Source organism: Cydia pomonella, unplaced genomic scaffold, assembly GCF_033807575.1.
Source record: "Cydia pomonella isolate Wapato2018A unplaced genomic scaffold, ilCydPomo1 PGA_scaffold_146, whole genome shotgun sequence".
NCBI classification, from domain to species: domain Eukaryota; kingdom Metazoa; phylum Arthropoda; class Insecta; order Lepidoptera; family Tortricidae; genus Cydia; species Cydia pomonella.
In genome coordinates, this window is record NW_026907789.1 from 282,664 (window position 1) to 299,788 (window position 17,125).

The following is a 17,125-nucleotide window of genomic DNA, read 5'->3' on the forward strand; positions in this document are numbered from 1 at the left end:
TCTTCGGTCCTGACCGACTCAAGCCTATCGCGAACAGTGCTTCGCAACTCTGCACTTCAAAATTACGTAAACCAGCAAAAACAAACATGCTGTCCAGCCTCAGAACTGGAGTTCAGGGAATAGTACGTTATTTCCATAAATCTTTGATATGCAAAAGTTGTTCTTGTGATAAATAATCAATTATATAATGTCGGTATGACACTTGCTTTCTTGGGTCATCATCGCGATGGTTCAGATAAAAATGTATTTTGCAGTGGCGTGCCTCATCCAGGGCTCTGCAGACAAGTTCGACCCTGCAGAGCGACAACCTGTTCGTCCATCGCGACACTCCCGAAGACAATCCGAGTATTCCCTTCGAATTTACGCCGGAAAATAAAAAGGTAGGTAACCTTCAATTGTTTTCATTAAAACTTTTTGTTTGTGTGTTCTTAGATTTAGTGACAGACGAAATGCTTTTGTTTCTTCTAGAACCACTTCTTTATGTCTGTTTTATTACAGTCTGTATTTGTACAATCACGGACATTAATAGTAGAGCCATTTAGGGTTCAAGCTAATTTGGTAGACAATATTTACTGTATGAAATGTCCAATGTAAGCTAAACCCTAAATTCACACCTCTGACCCGCGAATATTTAAATCCCTCCTAAATTAGGTATGGTGGGTATCCCAATACGGTACAGGCAAGAAACTCGACGGGACCCATATTTTCAAAACTTTACATCTTATAATTAACATGCATTAAATAAATAAAGAATGGAGCAGGGTTGCCAGGGACAGGAACAAATGGAGAAGACTGGAGAAGGCCTATGCCAATTGGTAAGCGGGCACCCAAAACATTTAACAACAAATCAGTGAAGTAAAGCAAATAAACAACATTTTGGTGTCACAACAAAAAGGCTATAATAAATAAAGAATACAATTTAAATTACTATAGAATTCATGATAGGTATGACTTGTGATTATAAAACAGTTGTACACTTTAAATTTTATATTAAAGGAAAAAATGGAAAAGTTACGCTTCTGGCAGGACTTGAACCCCCAACCTCCGCAATCCGTGCATTGCTCTTAACCAATTGCGCTACGGAAGCCTACCAGATCCTCACAAATGTTTCCATTCCTTCCTTTATGTATACACACCTTTGGGGTGGCGTAAAGCTACATCTACATCATCATCTTTTAACTGCCGCCGGAAGCGTAACTTTTTCAATTTTTTCCTTTAATATACAATTTGGAGTATCGCTCACAGACATATCTGCTTGTTAAAAAATTACTGTACACAAAAATTAAAGTTTGTGTACTTGGTAGGATAAATTGTCAATTATTGGCCTCTCTTTAATAACTGGCATTCATTCTCAAAAATGAATTCTGTTTATAGGTGAATAGAATTCACTTTTAGTATAAGGTGGCCAGTTATTAAAGAGTGGCCAGTAATTGTCAAGTGACCCTATTATGTTAAGTCTATATTGTACCATGTACTCCTTTCTAATTATTATAAAACTAGCAATGCTTTTCTTACCTTCAGCGCATGGAAGCTATCCTGGCAATCTACCCGGAAGGCCACAAGCGGGCAGCCATGATGCCACTCCTGGACCTGGCACAGCGGCAGAGTGGAGGCTGGCTGCCCATCTCCGCCATGCACAAGGTAGCCGAGGTTCTGAACCTGCCAAGGATGAGGGTTTATGAGGTTGCTACTTTCTACACCATGTTTATTAGGTGAGTAATAATATTTCTGTAGAAATAAGACCAAGATTATAGATGCACTAAGCCAGACCCAGAAACATAACTGGAGATGAGCTGGCCATGTTGCTAGAATCCAGGTCGAGAGGTGGATTTTACAAGCATCTGCCTGGAAAGGTCCAGATAGAAAAAGACAAAGAAGATGGGCATTGGCACACTGGGCTGGGAGTCAACCTACCAATTACATGGAGAAGGGGGCCCTAAATTTCATGCCAAGCCATACCAAATGCGTAGGGGCCCTAGGTCTGTAAAGCTGATCTCACTTTATTTTTCCAATGGTCACACATTCGAGTCCTGCCGGAGGTGTAGGTACATTTTTCTTTAATTTTTTTTCCATTTTACATTTCAGAAAACCAGTAGGCAAATACCACGTGCAAATCTGCACGACCACGCCCTGTTGGCTGCGAGGCTCCGATGCCATCATGAAGGCTCTTAAAGAAGAAACTGGATGTGAGGTTGGAGGCAACAGTCCCTGCGGCAAGTTCACACTGTCTGAGGTAAGATCGCTCAATTAAGAATACCACATGCAAATCAGGCTCAGATGCCATGATGAAGCCTCTTAAAGAAGAGATCAGAGGCAACAGTAGGTACCTGCGGATTGTTAACACTGAGGTAAGATCATACTGTCTGAGGTAAGATAGCTTAACTAAGAATACCACATGCAAATCTGCACAACCACACCCTAGTGGCTGCGGGGCTGAGATGTAATCATGAAGGCTCTTAAAGAAAAGACCAGATGCGAGGTTAGAGGCAACAGTCCCTGCGGCAAGTTCACACTGTCTGAGGTAAGATCGCTCAACTAAGAATACCACATGCAAATCAGGCTCAGATGCCATGATGAAGCCTCTTAAAGAAGAGATCAGAGGCAACAGTAGGTACCTGCGGATTGTTAACACTGAGGTAAGATCATACTGTCTGAGGTAAGATAGCTTAACTAAGAATACCACATGCAAATCTGCACAACCACACCCTAGTGGCTGCGGGGCTGAGATGTAATCATGAAGGCTCTTAAAGAAAAGACCAGATGCGAGGTTAGAGGCAACAGTCCCTGCGGCAAGTTCACACTGTCCGAGGTAAGATCGCTCAACTAAGAATACCACACGCAAATCTGCACGACCACGCCCTGCTGGCTGAGGGCTGAGACGCCATGATGAAGCCTCTGAAAGAAGAGATCGGACGCAACGTCCCTGCAGCAAGTTCACAGTGAAGTAAGATCGCTTAACTAAAGGGCATATATTTGTGTGATGAACTCACAGATATTTGGTCCTGAGTCATGGATGTATATGTGGACATATATAAGTATGTATTTAAGAGGCTGTCAACACCCAATGTCCTTGAAATTGATGTTACTTAAACAGTTTTCTAAGAAAGACTTTGTTTTAGTCAAGTAAGAAAAATATATGTTCATATTAATTATATTTCAAAGACTGGTTGTACTCGATACATGATTGAACGAAATTGGCTCGATAGAAAATAATTGCAAATATTGTTCTTAAAATCACAATTAAACGGTTTTCTATATTGTTTTGACTTATGGGTCTGCAATTAAAATCACAATTTCAAAACATTTATATCTAAACCGCTATTGAGTAAAATATTACACTAATAATCCACTTTTTTTTAATTTAAATATTTTTCTTATTATTCCCTTGCCCAGGCCCAGTAACATGCGACAGTGCTATCTCATTTACTCCGATACAAATAGACAGTGTGCGCGCTTTAGGTATTGACAGCCTCTTAACTATATAAGTATGTGTATCAGGGGCGTAGCTACCGCCGTATCTGCCGTATCGATTATACGGGGCCCCCGGGCCACGGGGGCCCCCAACGTGCGGTTTTGTGAGAAATCTTTACCCTTCCTAAGGGCCCCCAAACAAATTTTTATACGGGGCCCCGCCAAGGCACGCTACGCCACTGATGTGTATATCGACGTTTAGTACCCAAAGTACAAGCTTTGCTTAGTTTGGGGCTACGTCGGTCTGTGTAAGATATTTCCTAATATTTATTTATCAAATAGAGTAGAGAAGAAATAGAATAGTAGTCACGAATCATGATAAGTCAGTAAATAAGAATCTCTAAGCTTGACTGATATCTAAGGAATGCTAACGCCACAACGCGTTTTGTTGATGAGTTCGCATCAAGCGCGCAATTGGTCACAACTAGTTGCGTAAGACTGCACGATTGGCTCGAATTCATGAGTGACACCACTGATAGTATCATTCTTAGTGCCCGTAAGGCCCGTCCTTAGATATATGTCAATGACGCTTACTACTTTTTTTTTTGCAGGTGGAGTGCCTGGGAGCTTGCGTGAACGCTCCTATGGTTCAAATAAACGACGATTATTATGTAAGTATATATTTACTATCAGTACCCCTAGTGTAAATAAATTCGATTTCGAAACGTGACGTACGCGTTTGCGTTTAGTCTCATTTTGTATGTGATTTAGAAAGAGCGCGCCAAGCGGGACGTTTTGGAAACTCAAAATCCTATACAAAATGAGACTTAACGCAAACGCGTTCGTCACGTTATGATGTCGATTAAATTTACACTAGGGGTACTGAGCAGGGTACGTAACCGGTATTTACAATAATTGGAATATTTTTCTGAAATGACAGTATTTCAATGTTATATTCGTGTTATGTCATTTCTACGTGCCGGGCCTAATACAAGTTCGAAATATTTGGATTATATTCTGTCTCTCTCGTTCACGTCATTTGCAAATACAAAAGAGACAAAAAAGGTCAAACTTAATTCAACGGTATATTGACGGTTTATAATAGACCCCCGAAATAAGTATCACCGCATCGTCTTCAAAACACCGTATGAGTCTTCATTCGTAATATTTATTAATGAAAAAAAAGTTTATAATTTGATAAAAACATCATATTTTAAGTATTTTATTGTACAATGAAAACAATTAAAAATATACAGATATTTTTATTTTAAAATGGATGTTTATTACTCTCAATCTATTAAATTGAGTACTTGACACATGTTGAATATTATAACAAAATTTAGTTAGGTAAATGGATAGAAAATGAGCCATCCATTATAATAAAGTGGAATTAAAAAAAAATTGTCTTTTAAAAATAGAAAAGAAAATGGTACCATTAGATTCCTTACATTTAGACAGACTTATGTAATGTGACGTCACATTACATTATCATTTTGTTAGAGGTGTTTCAATCGAGGTGTCGACTGCGAGCGTCAGTCTTTAACTCTCATTTCTGACCTTTGTGTTGCTTAAATGCCATGAGTCCTATATAGACATTTGATCCTCAGGAAAATCAAGATCATTTGACATTATTTACAAAAAACTGTCAAGTAGCCAATTAATTATTTAAAACACAGTCGAAATCATTAACCAGAGTAACAGAATATCACCTGTATCAGAGTTACTTAAAATATGAGTAAACAAATTTACCATCGTAGTACTCTTACGGTAGATGTCGCTAAACGTGCTCCTAAGTGTAAGGCCTGAGTGGACGCTGGAGTTGGGCGTGCAGCGGGGCGGGGCGTGCGGCGTACATATTAAACAAATGCAAACGTATAGGAGCGGCCGCACTGCACGCTGCTCACATCACTCGTGAGTCCGACGCCACGCTGCACGCCCCGCCGAACGCTCCGCTTCGAGCGTCCACTCAAGCCTTATACTAAGACACATTTGGTAAAGCGAAGGGATGGAAGCCCTAAGGCTTAATTTGCGTGATAATTTCCTTTTATATCATAATTTTTTATTTTGCCTTCCGCTACAATCACGATTCTATACCTAACCCGAAAGTGTGTTGAATCCAATCCACCTAATGTTATAATATTGCTTTACAGGAAGATCTTACCGTAGAGGACACCAAAGAAATTATCCAAAAGCTGAAAAAGGACGAGAAACCTCTGCCAGGACCAAGGTAATATTACACTTTCCATAAGTAACTAAAATAGCAAAAGCTCTGCTCAATAATGTATAACTTATCATAAAGATATCATCACTGTATTCACGGTAGGCGAAATTTGTAATATGGGTAATATCAGTAAATTTCATATTATTTCTGATAGGCGTCAATTTGACAGAATTAAGGATGACTATCATCAAAATTGCCAATACCCCGACAACAGGTAAAACCGCGCATATTCCTGAGTATTTTATTTTCAATTATGTTGGATAATCCTTTTAAAATAAGGGTTTTTATGTGGTTTTTAATTTGCTCATAAATATGTAGATCATAGATATAGTATAGTTTGGTTACCTATCATAATGTCGAAATTCGTTACTCCGAATATTATTAGCCCGAAAAAGTTTCCCTTTTTTCCACTTCGCGTAATTATTGTTTGGCCGAAATTACGTTTCCCATATTATTATGTCCCCTATTTTTATTTCGTCGCAATTTCATTTCGCTTATGATTCGAATCGCCACTTATTGAAATCCCGAAGTTTCATTTGCCAACTAATTTATTTGGCGTAAAGTTTTACTTCCGAAATATTACTTTTCCGCTGTGTCAAAACATCGAATCGCATGAGTAATTTCGGGCAAACAATAATTACGCGAAGTGGAAAAAAGGGAAACGTTTTCGGGCTAATAATATTCGGAGTAACGAATTTCGACATTATGATAGGTAACCATGACATACGCGTGCGCCCGTGAGGGACGGAATATACGTTATATACGCAATTAAAAACACGTTTTAACATTCCTGACAACATACCAAAAACTAACTTCGTAATATCTACGGTAGGTGGAGATAAGGAACGAAATCTCCATGTACCAAAAAGTGTCATCAAAAAACTTTAAATAGGTGGCGCTACAATACCTAGAGTACTTGAACAAAAAAAATAAATCATAGACAGCGCACTTCACTCCGTCAATAACGCCTAGGTTCTTAGCTACTCTAGCGCTACTCTGGAGAGATTTGGAACTATTATTTATAGCTGACAGCTGGACACTTTTGCAACAGTTCTACTATAAGAGATGCAACTCCTCTTAATTCCACACTCCATAGTAATATCTCTTTTTGTATTTCCATTCATTCATCATTTATTCCATTCGCCTATGTGTCTGTCAAACAACTTGGTCAGTAGAAAACAGGGACTGAAAAGGTACCCTTAAAAACGGTTTTGACCGGTCTTTTTAAAGGGTACCCGACCGTTAAACTAGCATTTCGGTACCGATATCAACGCTTTGGGTATCCAAATAAGCTTCCGACCAAACGGTACCGTTAAATAAAAGTACCTTTAAAACCATTTTGAAACGGTACCCGACCGTTGAAATAGCATTACGGAAGCGGTATCAATACTTTAGGTATCCAAACAAGCTTCCGTTCAAACGGTACCCTTAGACTTTAAAACAATTTTGAAAGGGTACCCGACCGTTAAAATAGCATTCCGGAAGCGATATCAATACTTTGGGTATCCAAACAAGCTTCCGTCCAAACGTTACCCTTAAGTAAAAGTATCTTGCCACGCGATCGGATACCCCAATACAAACCGGTCACTCAATTTGAATGATCGTCCGCCATCTTGGATTTGGGCATTTAAGCTCAGATTCAGATGTAAATCGATATCTGAGGATCCCAGAGGACCTTTATTATGATTCTGAGGTCAAATTTTTAGAAAACGCACGCCATTTTTGATTTCGGCATTTAAGCTCAGATTGAGATGAAAATCGATATCTGAGGATCCCAGAGGACCTTTATTATGATTCCGAGGTCAAATTTTTAGAAAACGCACGCAATTTTTGATTTCGGCATTTAAGCTCAGATTGAGATGAAAATCGATATCTGAGGATCCCAGAGGACCTTTATTATGATTCTGAGGTCAAATTTTTAGAAAACGCACGCCATTTTAAATTTCGGCTTTTAAGCTCAGATTGAGATGAAAATCGATATCTGAGGATCCCAGAGGACCTTTATTATGATTCCGAGGTCAAATTTTTAGAAAACGCACGCCATTTTTGATTTCGGCATTTAAGCTCAGATTGAGATGAAAATCGATATCTGAGGATCCCAGAGGACCTTTATTATGATTCTGAGGTCAAATTTTTAGAAAACGCACGCCATTTTTGTTTTCGGCATTTAAGCTCAGATTGAGATGAAAATCGATATCTGAGGATTCCAGAGGACCTTTATTATGATTCTGAGGTCAAATTTTTAGAAAACGCACGCCATTTTTGTTTTCGGCATTTAAGCTCAGATTGAGATGAAAATCGATATCTGAGGATCCCAGAGGACCTTTATTATGATTCTGAGGTCAAATTTTTACAAAACGCACGCCATTTTTGTTTTCGGCATTTAAGCTCAGATTGAGATGAAAATCGATATCTGAGGATTCCAGAGGACCTTTATTATGATTCTGAGGTCAAATTTTTAGAAAACGCACGCCATTTTTGTTTTCGGCATTTAAGCTCAGATTGAGATGAAAATCGATATCTGAGGATCCCAGAGGACCTTTATTATGATTCCGAGGTCAAATTTTTAGAAAACGCACGCCATTTTTGATTTCGGCATTTAAGTTCAGATTGAGATGAAAATCGATATCTGAGGATCCCAGAGGACCTTTATTATGATTCTGAGGTCAAATTTTTAGAAAATGCACGCCATTTTTGTTTTCGGCATTTAAGCTCAGATTGAGATGAAAATCGATATCTGAGGATCCCAGAAGACCTTTATTATGATTCCGAGGTCAAATTTTTAGAAAACGCACGACATTTTAAATTTTGGCATTTAAGCTCAGATTGAGATGAAAATCGATATCTGAGGATCCCAGAGGACCTTTATTATGATTCTGAGGTCAAATTTTTAGAAAACGCACGCCATTTTTGTTTTCGGCATTTAAGCTCAGATTGAGATGAAAATCGATATCTGAGGATCCCAGAGGACCTTTATTATGATTCCGAGGTCAAATTCTTAGAAAACGCACGCCATTTTAAATTTCGGCATTTAAGCTCAGATTGAGATGAAAATCGATATCTGAGGATCCCAGAGGACCTTTATTATGATTCCGAGGTCAAATTTTAAGAAAACGCACGCCATTTTTGTTTTCGGCATTTAAGCTCAGATTGAGATGAAAATCGATATCTGAGGATCCCAGAGGACCTTTATAATGATTCCGAGGTCAAATTTTTAGAAAACGCACGCCATTTTAAATTTCGGCATTTAAGCTCAGATTGAGATGAAAATCGATATCTGAGGATCCCAGAGGACCTTTATTATGATTCTGAGGTCAAATTTTTAGAAAACGCACGCCATTTTTGTTTTCGGCATTTAAGCTCAGATTGAGATGAAAATCGATATCTGAGGATCCCAGAGGACCTTTATTATGATTCCGAGGTCAAATTCTTAGAAAACGCACGCCATTTTAAATTTCGGCATTTAAGCTCAGATTGAGATGAAAATCGATATCTGAGGATCCCAGAGGACCTTTATTATGATTCCGAGGTCAAATTTTAAGAAAACGCACGCCATTTTTGTTTTCGGCATTTAAGCTCAGATTGAGATGAAAATCGATATCTGAGGATCCCAGAGGACCTTTATAATGATTCCGAGGTCAAATTTTTAGAAAACGCACGCCATTTTAAATTTCGGCATTTAAGCTCAGATTGAGATGAAAATCGATATCTGAGGATCCCAGAGGACCTTTATTATGATTCTGAGGTCAAATTTTTAGAAAACGCACGCCAGTTTTGATTTCGGCATTTAAGCTCAGATTGAGATGAAAATCGATATCTGAGGATCCCAGAGGACCTTTATTATGATTCCGAGGTCAAATTTTTAGAAAACGCACGCCATTTTTGATTTCGGCATTTAAGCTCAGATTGAGATGAAAATCGATATCTGAGGATCCCAGAGGACCTCTATAATGATTCTGAGGTCAAATTTTTAGAAAACGCACGCCAGTTTTGATTTCGGCATTTAAGCTCAGATTGAGATGAAAATCGATATCTGAGGATCCCAGAGGACCTTTATTATGATTCTGAGGTCAAATTTTTAGAAAACGCACGCCATTTTTGTTTTCGGCATTTAAGCTCAGATTGAGATGAAAATCGATATCTGAGGATCCCAGAGGACCTTTATTATGATTCCGAGGTCAAATTTTTAGAAAACGCACGCCATTTTAGATTTCGGCATTTAAGCTCAGATTGAGATGAAAATCGATATCTGAGGATCCCAGAGGACCTTTATTATGATTCCGAGGTCAAATTTTTAGAAAACGCACGCCATTTTAAATTTCGGCATTTAAGCTCAGATTGAGATAAAAATCGATATCTGAGGATCCCAGAGGACCTTTATAATGATTCCGAGGTCAAATTTTTAGAAAACGCACGTCATTTTAAATTTCGGCATTTAAGCTAAGATTGAGATGAAAATCGATATCTGAGGATCCCAGAGGACCTTTATAATGATTCCGAGGTCAAATTTTTAGAAAACGCACGCCATTTTAAATTTCGGCATTTAAGCTCAGATTGAGATGAAAATCGATATCTGAGGATCCCAGAGGACCTTTATTATGATTCTGAGGTCAAATTTTTAGAAAACGCACGCCATTTTTGATTTCGGCATTTAAGTTCAGATTGAGATGAAAATCGATATCTGAGGATCCCAGAGGACCTTTATTATGATTCTGAGGTCAAATTTTTAGAAAACGCACGCCATTTTTGTTTTCGGCATTTAAGCTCAGATTGAGATGAAAATCGATATCTGAGGATCCCAGAGGACCTTTATTATGATTCCGAGGTCAAATTTTTAGAAAACGCACGCCATTTTAAATTTCGGCATTTAAGCTCAGATTGAGATGAAAATCGATATCTGAGGATCCCAGAGGACCTTTATTATGATTGCGAGGTCAAATTTTTAGAAAACGCACGCCATTTTAAATTTCGGCATTTAAGCTCAGATTGAGATGAAAATCGATATCTGAGGATCCCAGAGGACCTTTATTATGATTCTGAGGTCAAATTTTTAGAAAACGCACGCCAGTTTTGATTTCGGCATTTAAGCTCAGATTGAGATGAAAAACGATATCTGAGGATCCCGGAGGACCTTTATTATGATTCTGAGGTCAAATTTTTAGAAAACGCACGCCATTTCAAATTTCGGCATTAAAGCTCAGATTGAGATGAAAAACGATATCCGAGGATCCCAGAGGATCTTTATTATGATTCTGAGGTCAAATTTTTAGAAATCGCACGCCATTTTTGATTTCGGCATTTAAGCTCAGATTCAGATGTAAATCGATATCTGAGGATCCCAGAGGACCTTTATTATGATTCTGAGGTCAAATTTTTAGAAAACGCACGCCATTTTTGATTTCGGCATTTAAGCTCAGATTGAGATGAAAATCGATATCTGAGGATCCCAGAGGACCTTTATTATGATTCCGAGCTCAAATTTTTACAAAACGCACGCCATTTTAAATTTCGGCATTTAAGCTCAGATTGAGATGAAAATCGATATCTGAGGATCCCAGAGGACCTTTATTATGATTCCGAGTTCAAATTTTTAGAAAACGCACGCCATTTTAAGTTTCGGCATTTAAGCTCAGATTAAGATGAAAATCGATATCTGAGGATCCCAGAGGACCTTTATTGTGAATCTGAGGTCAAATTTTTAGAAAACGCACGCCATTTTAAAATTCGGCATTTTAGGTCCGATTAAGATGAAAAACGATATCTGAGGATCCCAGAGGACTTTTATTATGATTCTGAGGTCAAATTTTTAGAAAACGCACGCTAGTTTTGATTTCGGCATTTAAGCTCAGATTGAGATGAAAATCGATATCTGAGGATCCCAGAGGACCTATTTTATGAATATAACATAACTTACTTTTACTTTTCACTTTATCTAAATCCACGAATTCCAGGGTGAATGTCTTGCACTCGCGTTTCAATTCTGGCCTTGTCGGTGTCAGTCTTACTCATGGGGCGACACTTAGAAATGTAGTTAACATTAGTTAAGATGGAGGCGATTTATATTAATTGAATCGAGACATCTCTAACTTTTGCTTAAAGTCCACTTCCGATTATGCAAACTACGCCACCAGATGTCACTATAAAATTGATACAATTTAAATATGGAAGTCGGACGTAAGGAATACAATCTCCATGTACCTACCAAAAAATGACCGTCCGTCCGTCTCTAGTTAGGTGACAAAACGGCGCACGGTGGGCTGAAAATCGGCCTTCATAGAAATAGAAACCGAAGTGTTAAATTTGAACTTTTTTTATTGGAATAGCTTTTGTTGGGTTTTATTATGTCCCAAAATTAATCTATCGTAAGTAGCGTCTAAGAATATATTATTGAAAACTAAAAAATAAAAACTACATTAAAATATATCTTAAACAAAACTACATAAAGATAAAAAGGAAAAAGATTCAAAACTAAAACTACAACTAAAGTTATAAGTAAAAAATTGGCTCCAGCTCGGTGCCTTGTGGCAAGGTGCCTAGAAGGCTGGACAGCAATAATGCCAATGCGTTGTGCGAGGTAAGAGCCAGCCCTCTTGTCACCCGTTGCCTACACGAGGCGCTTCGAAAGCTCTTTAAAAATGTTGTGAGCGCCAGGTCCCCACGGGCCAAGGGTTTCCACCCCAAAAGGCTCAAACATATAGCTCAAATCTTAGCTAATTTGGTTGGAAAAATAATTAGTTATATTTTTTTTTCAAAATCTTTGTATGGCGCGTATCAGAAAAATCGAGTTTTCTCCGAAAATAAAATTTAACCGTAATATCCTGACAGATGATTTTAAAACCAATTATTCTTGATTTTTCCACATAATTAGAATTTTCCTACGGGGTGCACTTTGTTTTAAATCGATTTTTTTTAATACGGTTATATTCGTTATTTTGACTACAAAAAATGAATTTGAGTTTGATCGAACCAATAACTTACGCGTAGTGAATGATGGATGTAATGGTTTTATTTTCAATTTTCTACTTGTAACTCTTGTGTGTTTATTATTTATCTACTTAATTAAAACAATGAGCAAAAGTTATTTCAGCATGAAAAAATAAGTTTTTTTATTTTTTATTAAATAAGTGCATACGGTAGAAAAGTTCGCGTTATGTCAAAATATCCTTAATAATTGGTACAAGGTTGGTACATCTGCAAGGATATTACGGTATACATTTAATTTTTGAAAAAAAAAAACCGTTTTACTCGTACGCTCCATACATTTGGTTAAAACAAAAATTCACTACGCGTAGATTATTGGTTCGATAAAACTCAACTTAATTTTTTGTAGTCAAAGTAACAAGTATAACCGTATTACAATAAAAAAATACAAAAAAAATTTAAAAATTACATCGATTTAAAAAAAAAGTGCACCCCGTAGGAAAATTCTAATTATATGGAAAAATCAAGAATAATTGGTTTTAAAATCATCTGTCAGGATATTACGGTTAAATTTTATTTTCGGAGAAAACTCGATTTTTCTGATACGCGCGATACAAAGATTTTGAAAAAAAAAATATAATTAATTATTTTTCCAACCAAATTGGCTAAGATTAATTTTTGGACATAATAAAACCCAACAAAAGCTATTCCAATAAAAAAAATTCAAAATTAATACTTCGGTTTCTATTTCTATGAAGGCCGATTTTCAGCCCACAGTGCGGCCGCCATCTTGGATTTCAAAATGGTCATCATTTTCGAAATCTGCACTCCCTAAAACCTATAAAACGATATCCATGACGACTTTTATGACAGTGCACGGCCGCCATCTTGGATTCCAAAATGGTCATCATTTTCGAAATCTGCACTCCCTAAAACCTATAAAACGATATCCATGACGACTTTTATGACAGAATGCACGGCCGCCATCTTGGATTCCAAAATGGTCATCATTTTCGAAATCTGCACTCCCTAAAACCTATAAAACGATTTCCATGACGACTTTTATGACAGAGTGCACGGCCGCCATCTTGGATTGCAAAATGGTCATCATTTTCGAAATCTGCACTCCCTAAAACCTATAAAACGATATCCATTACGACTTTTATGACAGAGTGCACGGCCGCCATCTTGGATTCCAAAATGGTCATCATTTTCGAAATCTGCACTCCCTAAAACCTATAAAACGATATCCATGACGACTTTTATGACAGAATGCACGGCCGCCATCTTGGATTCCAAAATGGTCATCAATTTCGAAATCTGCACTCCCTAAAACCTATAAAACGATATCCATGACGACTTTTATGACAGAGTGCACGGCCGCCATCTTGAATTCCAAAATGGTCATCATTTTCGAAATCTGCACTCCCTAAAACCTATAAAACGATATCCATGACGACTTTTATGACAGAATGCACGGCCGCCATCTTGGATTCCAAAATGGTCATCAATTTCGAATTCTGCACTCCCTAAAACCTATAAAACGATATCCATGACGACTTTTATGACAGATTGCACGGCTGCCATCTTGGATTGCAAAATGGTCATCATTTTCGAAATCTGCACTCCCTAAAACCTATAAAACGATATCCATGACGACTTTTATGACAGAGTGCACGGCCGCCATCTTGGATTCCAAAATGGTCATCATTTTCGAAATCTGCACTCCCTAAAACTTATAAAACGATATCCATGACGACTTTTATGACAGAGTGCATGGCCGCCATCTTGGATTCCAAAATGGTCATCATTTTCGAAATCTGCACTCCCTAAAACTTATAAAACGATATCCATGACGACTTTTATGACAGAGTGCACGGCCGCCATCTTGGATTCCAAAATGGTCATCATTTTCGAAATTTGCACTCCCTAAAACCTATAAAACGATATCCATGACGACTTTTATGACAGAGTGCACGGCCGCCATCTTGGATTCCAAAATGGTCATCATTTTCGAAATCTGCACTCCCTAAAACTTATAAAACGATATCCATGACGACTTTTATGACAGAGTGCATGGCCGCCATCTTGGATTCCAAAATGGTCATCATTTTCGAAATCTGCACTCCCTAAAACTTATAAAACGATATCCATGACGACTTTTATGACAGAGTGCACGGCCGCCATCTTGGATTCCAAAATGGTCATCATTTTCGAAATCTGCACTCCCTAAAACTTATAAAACGATATCCATGACGACTTTTATGACAGAGTGCACGGCCGCCATCTTGGATTCCAAAATGGTCATCATTTTCGAAATCTGCACTCCCTAAAACTTATAAAACGATATCCATGACGACTTTTATGACAGAGTGCACGGCCGCCATCTTGGATTCCAAAATGGTCATCATTTTCGAAATCTGCACTCCCTAAAACCTATAAAACGATATCCATGACGACTTTTATGACAGAATGCACGGCCGCCATCTTGGATTCCAAAATGGTCATCAATTTCGAAATCTGCACTCCCTAAAACCTACAAAACGATATCCATGACGACTTTTATGACAGAGTGCACGGCCGCCATCTTGGATTCCAAAATGGTCATCATTTTCGAAATCTGCACTCCCTAAAACCTATAAAACGATATCCATGACGACTTTTATGACAGAATGCACGGCCGCCATCTTGGATTCCAAAATGGTCATCAATTTTGAAATCTGCACTCCCTAAAACCTATAAAACGATATCCATGACGACTTTTATGACAGATTGCACGGCCGCCATCTTGGATTGCAAAATGGTCATCATTTTCGAAATCTGCACTCCCTAAAACCTATAAAATGATATCCATGACGACTTTTATGACAGAGTGCACGGCCGCCATCTTGGATTCCAAAATGGTCATCATTTTCGAAATCTGCACTCCCTAAAACTTACAAAACGATATCCATGACGACTTTTATGACGAGTGCACAGCCGCCATCTTGGATTCCAAAGTAGAAGTCTACTTGAAACGGTACCGTATGGTACCCTTTCAACTGTAGCGGTACCGTTTGAAAAATGTACCTATTACATTTTATTTATTCGGGTACCGTTACAGTTGTATAGCTTTTCAATTGATACCCTTAGTTTAGGTATCGGTCTTGTGCGATTTTATTCGGGTACCGTTAGCTTTGGATACCTATTCAATTGATACCCTTTGTGTAGGTATCGGTCGTTTGCGATTTTATTCGGGTACCGTTACAGTTCTATAGCTTTTCAATTGATACCCTTAGTTTAGGTATCGGTCTTGTGCGATTTTATTCGGGTACCGTTAGCTTTGGATACCTATTCAATTGATACCCTTATCTTAGGTATCGGTCTTTTGCGATTTTATTCGGGTACCCTTAGCTTTGGATACCTATTCAATTGATACCTTTATTTTAGGTTACCGGTCTTTTGCGGTTTTTCAGTCCCTGGTAGAAAAAGACTGTACATTCATAAATTGTATGGGATGACAATACTTCGCGCCTACATTTTTTAAATTTGCCGCTTTTTCTACTGACGGAAATGGCTTGACAGACTATACGGTTTAAGTATTGCCTGTTTGCTGGCAGTGGCAGCCTCAATATTTATTTTGTTGGCATAGCTTACAACTGTTTAGTACCGTGTGCACTGAGGCCGCTCACATACGTTTGCGTTTGTTTAATATGGACGCCTCGCTTGACGCCCCGCTGCTCGCTCCGCTCAAGTGTCCATTCGGTTTGCAACATTACCCTTTACTTTCGGACTGTAAATAAATGGTATAATTTGTCATTTTTTCCCTCAGAAACGGCCGCTTCGCTTCCGAGCCCCTCGGAGGCCTGACGTCGCTCACGGAGGAGCCCACGGGCCCCGGCTACGGCGTGCAGCCCGCACTCAAGTCGTAACAAGTTGATATTGTAAATTTTATTTAATAGGTATTTAAATAAAGATCATGTTAGCAATCATGGGGAGTTTTATTTTTGAGCTGGTAACACAGGGCTACTGTCGAAAACATGTTCCTTTATATTATGGAAGGTGGAGATAAGGAAATAAATCCCCATGTAACAAAAAGTGTCATCAAAAAAACCTTAAATAGGTGGCGCTACAATACCTAGAATACTTGAAAAAAAAAACATCGACAACGCACTTCACTCCGTCAATAACGCCTAGGTTCTTAGCTACACTAGCGCTACTCTGGAGAGCTTTGGAACTATTATTTATAGCTGACAGCTGGACACTTGCCACAGTTCTACCATAAGAGATTTCACTCTTAAATCTACACTCCATACTTTATATGAGAAAAAAGAGTCGGAACCACAAATTATTGTCAGTACACGATAAGTTGGCAGCGATTTTAACATCCCACACAGTGCAAGTATTATTTTAAACGTCTAACTTCTATGAAATCATGACGTTTACTTAACACTTGCACAGGCTGGGCTAACTTAGCTTGGTCCTGACTCTAGAAGTATTGAGTGCTCTGTTGGTAGTTGAGTGATTCTGCACAAGCTCTTATTCTCTTAGCAATAAAGTTGTTCGTTATAATTACTGTTGACTGTAATTATA

The 17,125-nt window shown here is 38.3% G+C and overlaps 1 protein-coding gene across 1 annotated transcript; it reads left to right on the forward strand.

The window, feature by feature from the left end:
- The first annotated feature begins 8 nt into the window (after positions 1-8).
- Positions 9-16,524, forward strand: LOC133533269 (NADH dehydrogenase [ubiquinone] flavoprotein 2, mitochondrial-like). The gene is made up of 7 exons (XM_061872227.1): positions 9-122; positions 255-380; positions 1,522-1,712; positions 2,086-2,233; positions 4,023-4,082; positions 5,562-5,638; positions 16,365-16,524. The coding sequence occupies exons 1-7, from the start codon at positions 87-89 to the stop codon at positions 16,462-16,464; spliced, it is 738 nt and encodes a 245-aa protein (XP_061728211.1). The 5' UTR covers positions 9-86; the 3' UTR covers positions 16,465-16,524.
- The last annotated feature ends 601 nt before the right edge of the window (positions 16,525-17,125 follow it).